The following is a 12518-nucleotide window of genomic DNA, read 5'->3' on the forward strand; positions in this document are numbered from 1 at the left end:
ATCAGCATTTGTTTTTGTTTGTCACAAATAAGTTTCCTCTGGGCGCCCCTCAAGGAAACCCCCAATGTGCTTGTTTTATGCTTGTGAGAGCTGCGAGAAGAGACCTCGATAAGGCTATATACTGCAAGTATACAAAAAACACCGAAATCAACATAGTTGTTGACGCATTATTTGAATTGTATGTATCTATTGATGTTGTTTTGATGTAAGCAGGTGTCGTCAAAGAGAAAGAGTAAAGAAAAAGAACAGAAACATCGAGAGAGAGTTCATACAACACGCAATCGAGAACGCTCAATGGCTGGCCTGACTGAGTGGATCCAAGCGAGAGCGGCAAGTCATCGCTGTTAGACAAACTGCTTTTGTCACTACCAGACTTCTTATAGACAGAGCATGTTCGACATGCAACGGTGATACTACAATGTCGGAATCAGACGTCTATGATCCGTCTTTTCCAACCGAGTAAGTATGATTTTAGCCGACATGAAATTATCTTGATTATCATAAAGCTGGCATATATATCTGTCCCATCTCTTGACTTCACTAACTGTCTGGGCGACTATAGATTTAAATATAGACACTAAATTGACATGCATGTGTCACTAGAATATATAGAAACACATTTATTTTATAATTAACTGTGTTGTCAATGTACAAGATTATTTGTAAGATCTTGTGACATTGGTGAGATTACCATCAGTTACAATACAGTAACAACAACACCGTCTTAATGGTCGAGTTTACTAGTATATAGTCTAAACGCTTGTGCTCAACATTTGCACAATTCATCTTACTGTTGGTCATATACTAGCGTTTGACTGGGTGCTTCAGCTTTCTTTGTGGTTACGTTTTGGCTACAGTGATCCGATTGAGCTCATCGGCGACAAGCTTCTGTGAACATGAATAATTGTTACAAATTCAATATTTATTGATTTGAATTACAGGTGAAAATATCTTCATAGAAAACAGAGCGTAACAACTTATGTACGTTTCAAGTGACCTATTTCTGGTTTTCAATACCATTTTAAACATTTGCACATTGGAATTGTATGTAGACATGTATTTGTCAATAATTCAAATATTTTCTGTACCATTTCCTTTTAATGATTTCAACACACAGAAAGTGTTAAAGTTATAATTAATTACTATGTAGTTATGAGTAATGTTTCAAATGCATTATAGAATTTCCAGTACAGAATTTACAGAACACAATTTATAGTTCTACTTACGTATAGCTATAGCTACTAGACCTATAATCAATATGAATTTAGAACTGTCTATGATCCTAAGTGATTAGGTGTAGTAGTTACATGTAATTTATGTTGATTTATTTCTAACTCAATTAATATTAATTCTGAGAATTATTTTTGTTTGGTTTTTTGGTTTTTCACAAATTTTGGAGATATGCTGTTTAAATAATTGTTGTGGTTGGGATTTTTTTCCTGTCTATCTTGTTTGAGTGATTTCACATTTGTTTCCTTAACTAGAAAGTTATATTACTTTGAATTATTCTGTGGATTTTATTTCAACAAAAGAAATCAAGAAATATTACAGTTGTATTTTTTAAAAATGATGAGGGATGTGCTGTTGGTTGAAACAGATGAAGCAAATTACAGTTAACTAAGATTTACTGAATGATGACATTGAATCGGCTCCTCAAGTTACATGAAATGGTCAAATGTTTTATAAAAAATATTTAATTTCTAAAAGCATAAGATGTTAGAAAATAAAATCATCATAAATTTAAACACAAGTAAAACCTCAACACGGCAGCTGAATGTCAATCTACAATCGAGACGCGAGTACTCAAAGGATTTTTATGGAACTCGCACAGTTTCTGTAAATACTAAATTTTAAATTTGTGGGACTCCTTGCTTTTTAGCAATACAGTTGAAAAGGACTCGTGCACATAATTTGAATTGTAGATTAAAACCTGATTGCATAGTCCCTTCTTGATAGTAGAAATTCTTTGGAGTAAAAGTACACATGAATTTCTGCCCTTTTGAACTAGTACTTCTGAGATATAAATTTCTTTCTATTGTATTATTTATTTCTACTTAATGACCAGAATATTTTAAGAATCTAAGGGAGATAATTGTTTGGTTATCATCATTTATTGGAAAAATATTGACAACAGATAATTTTCTTTCAATTCAGTTTAAAATATAGCTAAATATATAACTTTTATGCACCAATAGGTAATTTGTTTTGGCAAATTGCACCAATAAGTAATTGTGATTCAAAAAATTCTCTAATAACTTATTATTAGTTAATATTGACAAAATTCTCCGATAAGTAATTGTGATTCACAAAATTCTCCAATAAGTGATTAGTTATTGACCAAAATTGTTTGATAAGTGATTGTGATTCACAAAATTCTCCAATAAGTAATTAGTTTTTGACAAAGTTCTCTGATTTGTGATTGTGGTTCACAAAATTCTCCAATAAGTGATTATTGACAAAATACTCCAAAATGTAATTAGTTATTGACAGAATTCTCCTGTAAGTGATTTGTTACAGACTTGCATTGATCTGTTGTGCTTGGTAGTGGATTGACGCATCAGTGGATATTGCACTTAGGTACATCCGGGGCAATGTACATTTTTGTCAAGAAACATATCGAAGCAGAATTCATGGAATACTGTAGAATACTTACTGGGTAGGTTGGGTTATTCTAAGCATCAAGTAGACCCTTAAGAATAGGGGACTTGTCTATTTGTTTTGACCCATCAGATTTCTGAGAAATACGGATTTGACTTCTAGAAATGGTCAAATGTCAAGGGTCAACTGGATGCCCTGTAAATAGAGAGCTTCTTTGTAGTTTGTTTCATATAGAACCTTGGTGGTCCATGATGGTATATCCGACACGTTAACTGAAGTAAGATATCTTTTACAAACCCTAATCTGTAACGAGAAATTTAAGTGTAGATTGTTTTCCATTTTTGAAAATTTGAAAATCATTATTCATTTGTCAGAATAAGCTGGGGTCCTTTCTCCTTGATATTGCCTCCTTGTATCAACTTTCATTTTAAGAGATTTTTTTAATCTTTATGTAGCAGAGGGCATGATAATAGATTAAATTCATTTCAATGCCTCCACTAGGGATCAAACCCAGGACCTCTGGATTACTATGTAGCTTACCCTCAACTGATCAAGCTAAAGAGTTTTCTCTAGCTAAGAAGAGGTATATCGTAGCTAGTATTTCACTATTTTACCAGGGTTGGATACTTCCCCACAGTCTTAAATATATATATTTTTTTGGCATGGATGTTCATGTTGGGTCTAGAGCTCTTGTTTACCCTACATCTGTGTGCGGTGCTCTTGTTTACCCTACATCCGTATGCGGTGCTCATATTTACCCTACATCCGTGTGTGGTGCTCTTGTTTGCCCTACATCCGTATGCGGTGCTCATATTTACCCTACATCCGTGTGTGGTGCTCTTGTTTACCCTACATCCGTATGCGGTGCTCATATTTACCCTACATCCGTGTGCGGTGCTCTTGTTTACCCTACATCCGTATGCAGTGCTCTTGTTTACCCTACATCCGTATGTGGTGCTCTTGTTTACCCTACATCCGTGTGCGGTCCTCTTGTTTACCCTACATCCGTGTGTGGTGCTCTTGTTTACCCTACATCTGTGTGTGGTGCTCTTGTTTACCATACATCCGTGTGTGGTGCTCTTGTTTACCCTACATCCGTGTGTGGTGCTCTTGTTAACCCTACATCCGTGTGTGGTGCTCTTGTTAACCCTACATCCGTGTGTGGTCCTCTTGTTTACCCTACATCCGTGTGTGGTGCTCTTGTTTACCCTACATCCGTGTGTGGTGCTCTTGTTTACCCTACATCCGTGTGTGGTGCTCTTGTTTACCCTACATCCGTGTGTGGTGCTCTTGTTTACCCTACATCCGTGTGTGGTGCTCTTGTTTACCCTACATCCGTGTGTGGTGCTCTTGTTAACCCTACATCCATGTGTGGTGCTCTTGTTGACCCTACATCCGTGTGTGGTGCTCTTGTTTACCATACATCCGTGTGTGGTGCTCTTGTTTACCCTACATCCGTGTGTGGTGCTCTTGTTTACCATACATCCGTGTGTGGTGCTCTTGTTTACCCTACATCCGTGTGTGGTGCTCTTGTTTACCCTACATCCGTGTGTGGTGCTCTTGTTAACCCTACATCCGTGTGTGGTGCTCTTGTTTACCCTACATCCGTGTGTGGTGCTCTTGTTTACCCTACATCCGTGTGTGGTGCTCTTGTTAACCCTACATCCGTGTGTGGTGCTCTTGTTAACCCTACATCCGTGTGTGGTGCTCTTGTTAACCCTACATCCGTGTGTGGTCCTCTTGTTTACCCTACATCCGTGTGTGGTGCTCTTGTTTACCATACATCCGTGTGTGGTGCTCTTGTTTACCCTACATCCGTGTGTGGTGCTCTTGTTTACCCTACATCCGTGTGTGGTGCTCTTGTTTACCAATCATCCGTGTGCGGTCCTCTTGTTAACCCTACATCCATGTGTGGTGCTCTTGTTGACCCTACATCCGTGTGTGGTGCTCTTGTTTACCATACATCCGTGTGTGGTGCTCTTGTTTACCCTACATCCGTGTGCGGTCCTCTTGTTAACCCTACATCCATGTGTGGTGCTCTTGTTGACCCTACATCCGTGTGTGGTGCTCTTGTTTACCATACATCCGTGTGTGGTGCTCTTGTTGACCCTACATCCGTGTGTGGTCCTCTTGTTAACCCTACATCCATGTGTGGTGCTCTTGTTGACCCTACATCCGTGTGTGGTCCTCTTGTTAACCCTACATCCGTGTGTGGTCCTCTTGTTAACCCTACATCCATGTGTGGTGCTCTTGTTTACCCTACATCTGTGTATGGTGCTCTTGTTTACCATACATCCGTGTGTGGTGCTCTTGTTGACCCTACATCCGTGTGTGGTCCTCTTGTTAACCCTACATCCATGTGTGGTGCTCTTGTTGACCCTACATCCGTGTGTGGTCCTCTTGTTAACCCTACATCCGTGTGTGGTGCTCTTGTTGACCCTACATCCGTGTGTGGTGCTCTTTTTTACCATACATCCGTGTGTGGTGCTCTTGTTAACCCTACATCCGTGTGTGGTGCTCTTGTTGACCCTACATCCGTGTGTGGAGCTCTTGTTGACCCTACATCCGTGTGCGGTGCTCATGTTTACCATACATCCGTGTGTGGTGCTCTTGTTTACCATACATCCGTGTGTGGTGCTCTTGTTTACCATACATCCTTGAGCAGTGCTCTTGTTTACTATGCTTCAAAAGTCTATGGGGACAGATTCAAAATTAACTCTGCCTTAGAGGAGTTTGTGATTCAGGTTTGTATTTTACAAACATTTTTAGTCAAATAGTAAAATTAATTTCCCCTGCCCAAAAGTAAAATCCACTAACCCAAGTGTCAAGCCAGTAGAATTTTACACCCTATCTTCTACATGATTTTATTATTAATTTTCCAAATACATTTATGGGATGGGAAACTCAAAATCTATTGATCATTGATTATTTTTGGTTTTCTAAATTTATCTCAGAGTTGCCCTTTGGTATGAATTGATGTAAAGAAAACTCGAACTCGGAAAACTCGAAAAACTCGGATAATACGAAGTGAAAATTTGGTAACGGTCAGTGCTGTCTATTAAATCGGATAAAACGCCAACTCAGTTACAGTAACATTTTATACGCACATGCGCAGCCCAACTTCCGGTGCTAATACACATGGAAATGGCGTGGTTATCAATAAAAAGTAAGTAGGCAGATCAAACAGTATTTTATATGTCCACTAAAAGGTAATGGTTCTGTTACGTTTTTCATGCAATCTGTGTTAAACTTAAACGGTTATTTGATTTGACATGAATAACTTGTTATTTTGTCGAATTCCGTTTTATCGTTTACCTTTTGCAAACATGACTTGCACATCAGATCGTTATTGAAGTGACTGAAAGAAACTTTATCGTGACTGTATATCGGCAAAACTACACCAAATTACAAGTGACATAACGAAACATTACATATATATTTACATGAATTGACCAGTCTTCACACTAAACTGATGAGCGACAGGGCGAAGTTATAATGATTATATAATGTTGACAAATATTGACCAAACTTTTCACCAAAAATGATCTACTCGCTTAATTCGAACACTCGGATAACTCGAAGTTTTTTCGTGGTCCCGTCGACTTCGAGTTAACGAAGTTTCACTGTATATTGGTAAAATATACCATCAACTGCTTCCTGGTTTGGTAACATTACAAAAATATGTGATGCTGAAGATTTACGAACACTTCCAGAAATTTCCTTTTAAATACCTTTTCAAAATCCCCATCGGTGATTAGTTTCTATTTTTATTTTTCAACTAATCTTTTATTATTTTCGATCAACAGCCCACTTCTAGTGTTAAGTAATTTCTTTGCTTGAATATTTCTCATCCAAAGTGGTTCATTTGATAATTTTGGTCTGAAAAGCGTCTCGACTGAAAATTGTGGATTACATGCACAAAGAAAAGTATTGATTGATACGGCCTGTAATTATATATAACATACTTCTCTAATCATGGTATTTTGTTGTGATAATGGACTGCTAATATAAAAGCCATATTCATTTTAGGTTTTTGCTTATTTCAACATAATTGTTGCAGAATAAATTTCATTGTGATATTTACTGTAAATCGGGTGTAAGGGCTGATATTTTTTCTTTAAATTCTAACCAGATACAGCTGCTCCTGATTACATGTTTAAAGTTTCAAACCTCAGAAAAGACTATTTATAGACCAGAAATGACTTCTACATATTTAAATCTGCCCTATTAGACTACACTGGCAGATTTTTTGGATATTAAAAATCATGAATAATATTAATACTGCACCTTAAAATAATTTTACTGATAATAGTCCAATTTATGGTGGAAATTTGTCTACCTGTCAGTGGCTTCTATCATCATAGTATATATTGGGTTAGGCAAGCATTTGAATATTAGTGGTATGTTACTTTATGTTGGTGATGATCTGATTTGCTGACGCATTTCAGTCGTTAATATGGACTTGTTTTATGAACCATAAAGGAGCGAGAGGGTTTTCCCCTCCTCCCCTGCGAATAACCCAAAAGAAAGAAAAAAAATCAATAAGTAAGAAAAGAAATGTTATTAAATATAGAACTCAATCCCTAGAAACCCAATAGATTTGCTCTGTGGCTTGTGACACAAACAACAGAGTCACGACTGACAGAGGAGGATCTCGTGAGTTTCCAATGATGGTAGAACTTTCAACTGTTTCAGATTTTACTTTTGGGATTATGTTATTATCAAAGTGAGATTTTTTCAACTACTGCCAGTGACCTCTGGATTCATTTTACTAAGCTTCTATTTCAAAATCACCCTATTTAAAAGTGGGAATAATTCTCAAACACCTGGGCTCAAATTGGATATTTTTACCAGGTGGCCTATCTGGCTACCAAGTCATAAAATCTAGACGCCAATTGGAAAAGTAAGTCGCCCGGCCTAGTTGTATAAAACTATTGAATAAAAAAAAATCTTTTAATGCTTTAGATCAGTATAACATCTCGCTGTAACTTTTTCGATAGTGAATGTCATTTTATTAATGACTGTAACCTTTGGAAGATAAACCAAATCGCAAATTTACACATTTTTTTAGTGGCCATGCAGACGCCTTACAAGTCAATAACTGGGCGCCAATTGTGAATTGAAGGCGCCATGACCACTGAAATAGGCGCCACTTTGAGCCCTGCCCAAGATTTTGCATTTTGATGATTCCACACACATAAACATGTTGAGAATTATAAACACAACCAGTAGCTGGGCCGATACAAATATTTGTTTTTAATTTTCGTCAAATTTACGGAATAAATTCTGATTGGTTGAGACATACAGTGGAACTTCGTTAACTCGAAGTCGACGGGACCACGAAAAAACTTCGAGTTATCCGAGTGTTCGAATTAAGCGAGTTATCGTTTTTGGTGTAAAGTTTGGTCAATATTTGTCAACATTATATAATCATTATAACTTCGCTCTGTCGCTCATCAGTTTAGTGTGAAGACTGGTCAATACATGTAAATATATATGTAATGTTTCGTTATGTCACTTGTAATTTGGTGTAGTTTTACCGATATACAGTCACGATAAAGTTTCTTTCACTTAGTCACTTCAATAACGATCTGATGTGCAAGTCATGTTTGCAAAAGGTAAACGATAAAACGGAATTCGACAAAATAACAAGTTATTAATGTCAAAACAAATAACCGTTTAAGTTTAACACAGATTGCATACAAAACGTAACAGAACCATTACCTTTTATTGGACATATATAAAATACTGTTTGATCAGCCTACTTACTTTTTATTGATAACCACGCCATTTCCATGTGTATTAGCACCGGAAGTTGGGCTGCGCATGTGCGTATAAAATGTTACTGTAACTGAGTTGGCGTTTTATCCGATTTAATAGACAGCACTGACCATTACAGTTGTACTCTGAACACCTCGGCAGTAATTACGCTATTGTTTCAGCAGTTTAAAGATTTAATAGGCGCCGGTGACTGTGTCATTTCTACACCTGTAAAAACATCAGCCGGGTAGATCTACCGGTGTGTCAGAGATTAGTTCCGCTTGAGCGAACGGGTAGATGAGCTGTTGACTATCGTGTGTACTGATATCGGCGACCGCCTTGGGAAATTACCTGATGTAAGTAAAGCAGTACTTTTTATCACCAAGACTTGTTGTTATAAGATTCAACCGACAATTTCTTTTATGAATTTATGAAACACTTATAATAGCATGTAGGTTAGTAGTGCCGATATGTTCAGTATTACAAACGGAATTTAGCTCTTAAAAAATGGCGGCGTTTGCCACCGATCGACGAAAATTATACTTCGAGTTATTCGAACATTTCAAGTAGGATTTTTATTGTTGGGACCAAATTTTTACTTCGTATTATCCGAGTTTTTCGAGTTATCCGAATTCGAATTTTCCGAGTTTTTTTTACTAAGATAAAGAGAGAATTCGGCCGGGACCGGCGAGGTACTTCGAGTTAAGCGGGGTATTCGAGTTATCCGAGTTCGAGTTAACGAAGTTCCACTGTATTTGATGTAGCTAAGATATATAGCTGTCCATGAAATAGGTTGATAATATAACAACACAATTAAGCATGCAGCATTTGGTTTTACTGCTGCTTTCCATGACTTGATGAATTGGCTTATTGTGACAGAAGGTGATTGATAAATGGCGATATTCACAGAAATATTCTTCCATTTAACCACAGAATCTCCCATCCTTGCTAGAGCCAGACTTTAATGACAATACCTTTCACAGACTATCTATCCCACAGAGGTCATTAATTCATCAAGTGTGATAGTTGACTTCATCAAGTGTGATAGTTGACTTACAAACACACACAAACATTTTTGTCTCTATTTCAATTATTAAATTTTTGTTTAAAAATAATCAATAATATTTCATGTCTCAACTTTTAGAATTACACGAGATTGTGCACCAAGAGTTATTGTGGGGTTGCAATGGCTCAGTTGGTTACAGCACTAACCATTGAACTTCAGGTGAGGATCTGAGGTACATGGTTTGTTTCAGGCTGGTCTGTGATGTCATAGTTGTGTCCTTGGGCAAGACACTTTACCCTATAATTGCTCTGGATGGCATATGACAGGCCTCTCGCATGTTGTTCAGTGAAGATGTCACAAACTACTACAAGGAGAACTTCTTAAAATGACCCTGGTTGTTCATGTGGTGATACACCCAGCTAACAAATAATCCAAAAGATATCTATATTAAGAAAGTGTACACCCTGTAATTCTTTTATAGTTAATACTCAAAAGGGGCAATGGAGTTAAAAGTTTAATGTTTCTATTGGATTAATTTCGGTTCTGTTGGGATTGGTTGAATTTATTGATTTTGATGGTAAATTTGTATTGACTCGAAACATACCACGATGCGTGAATCTTGCTATGGAGGACACACACATGCTATTGATCTAAGGTTATTTAGTCTGTGCTGATGCAGTGTAATCCTGTACAAGCTGTCTTTGTCGATTTCTAGTCTCTGTACTGATGTAGTGTAATCCTGTACAAGCTGTCTTTGTTGATCTCTAGTCTCTGTACTGATGTAGTGTAATCCTGTACAAGCTGTCTTTGTCGATCTCTAGTCTCTGTACTGATGTAGTGTAATCCTTTACAAGCTGTCTTTGTCGATCTCTAGTCTCTGTACTGATGCAGTGTAATCCTGTACAAGCTGTCTCTGTCGATCTCTAGTCTCTGTGCTGATGTAGTGCAATCCTGTACAAGCTGTCTTTGTCGATCTCTAGTCTCCGTACTGATGTAATCCTGTACAAGCTGTCTTTGTCGATCTCTAGTCTCTGTACTGATGTAATCCTGTACAAGCTGTCTTTGTCGATCTCTAGTCTCTGTACTGATGCAGTGTAATCCTGTACAAGCTGTCTTTGTCGATCTCTAGTCTCTGTCCTGATGTAGTGTAATCCTGTACAAGCTGTCTTTGTCGATCTCTAGTCTCTGTACTGATGTAGTGCAATCCTGTACAAGTTGTCTTTGTCGATCTCTAGTCTCCGTACTGATGCAGTGTAATCCTGTACAAGTTGTCTTTGTCGATCTCTAGTCTCTGTGCTGATGTAGTGTAATCCTGTACAAGCTGTCTTTGTCGATCTCTAGTCTCTGTACTGATGTAGTGTAATCCTGTACAAGCTGTCTTTGTCGATCTCTAGTCTCGGTACTGATGCAGTGTAATCCTGTACAAGCTGTCTTTGTCGATCTCTAGTCTCTGTGCTGATGCAGTGTAATCCTGTACAAGCTGTCTTTGTCGATCTCTAGTCTCTGTACTGATGCAGTGTAATCCTGTACAAGCTGTCTTTGTCGATCTCTAGTCTCTGTCCTGATGTAGTGTAATCCTGTACAAGCTGTCTTTGTCGATCTCTAGTCTCTGTACTGATGTGGTGTAATCCTGTACAAGCTGTCTTTGTCGATCTCTAGTCTCTGTACTGATGCAGTGTAATCCTGAACAAGCTGTCTCTGTCGATCTCTAGTCTCTGTACTGATGCAGTGTAATCCTGTACAAGCTGTCTCTGTCGATCTCTAGTCTCTGTGCTGATGCAGTGTAATCCTGTACAAGCTGTCTTTGTTGATCTCTAGTCTCTGTCCTAGCTGATGCAGTGTAATCCTGTACAGACTGTCTTTGTCGATCTCTAGTCTCTGTCCTGATGCAGTGTAATCCTGTACAAGCTGTCTTTGTCGATCTCTAGTCTCTGTACTGATGTAATCCTGTACAAGCTGTCTTTGTCGATCTCTAGTCTCTGTACTGATGCAGTGTAATCCTGTACAAGCTGTCTTTGTCGATCTCTAGTCTCTGTCCTGATGTAGTGTAATCCTGTACAAGCTGTCTTTGTCGATCTCTAGTCTCTGTGCTGATGCAGTGTAATCCTGTACAAGCTGTCTTTGTCGATCGCTAGTCTCTGTACTGATGTAGTGTAATCCTGTACAAGCTGTCTTTGTTCGATCTCTAGTCTCTGTACTGATGTAGTGTAATCCTGTACAAGCTGTCTTTGTCGATCTCTAGTCTGTGTACTGATGTAATCCTGCACAAGCTGTCTTTGTCGATCTCTAGTCTCTGTACTGATGCAGTGTAATCCTGTACAAGCTGTCTTTGTCGATCTCAATGTGGTATGGCTGATTCTATTCTGTGTTTGCTTCCTTGGAATATCATACTCATTTAATATATTGATGTGGTATAAAACATTGTATTCTGGCCTTTATATAATACCAGTAGTTAGTGTTTTTTTTCAATTTATAAATTTAATCAATGATTAGTTGATTTATTTGTTACTATATATAATCAATCATGATTCCCATGATTATTTATAGACTTACTGTTATTATTATTTTTTTTTAATTTGTTGAATGCTTTTGTGGATATCTCCTTTTCTTTTATGATCTATAAATAATCTTTAACGTGATTCCCAATACTTATGGTAGTACAAATGTAGTCTAGATTACACCTATGGTGACCTTGGTATGCTAGATCGTCATATACTGGTACTGTGTAACATTTTGATAGGCGTTGTTTAAACACACATACAATTTCTGATCCCCACTGAACAATTTTCAATGAGTCAGTACCTTACCTACCAGTGGTTAATGCTTGTATTATGTTTAAAATCTTCTGCAGTATTGGAAAAACATAATTTTCCTATCTTTCTACTTTCTGTGCTTTGTTTTTTCTATCTTTGTCTGAAGCTCAGGGCTCACATCTGTTCTCATGTGACCCTGGCTATTGCGATAATGTTTAATCTCTAAAAATAGAAATATATGTCTGTCAATTTATCAGTCGGTCAGGTGCTATGATAAACAATCTAGTCAATGACATTTTAATGTAAAATTATGAAATCAATATCTTTTTGGAGAATTTGTTTATGATGTCACATGATGTCTGTGCTGTTCAGGGTATAAAACATTTCACTGCATGGCCGCA

At 37.6% G+C, this 12518-nt stretch overlaps 1 protein-coding gene across 2 annotated transcripts in view; it reads left to right on the plus strand.

The window, feature by feature from the left end:
* Positions 1–30: 30 nt before the first annotated feature.
* LOC117317291 (protein piccolo-like) overlaps positions 31–12518 on the plus strand; it is a 54322-nt gene continuing 41834 nt past the window's right edge. Inside the window, exons 1-2 of one of the 2 annotated variants that reach the window (XM_033872076.1) lie at positions 31–123; positions 214–459. In XM_033872076.1, coding sequence (XP_033727967.1) covers positions 419–459 — 41 coding nt within the window. In that variant the 5' untranslated portion in view covers positions 31–123; positions 214–418. The remainder of the gene's footprint in view (positions 124–213; positions 460–12518) is intronic. The other variant, XM_033872077.1, reaches the window with a different exon arrangement.

This window comes from Pecten maximus, chromosome 19, assembly GCF_902652985.1.
Source record: "Pecten maximus chromosome 19, xPecMax1.1, whole genome shotgun sequence".
Classification (NCBI taxonomy): Eukaryota; Metazoa; Mollusca; class Bivalvia; order Pectinida; family Pectinidae; genus Pecten; species Pecten maximus.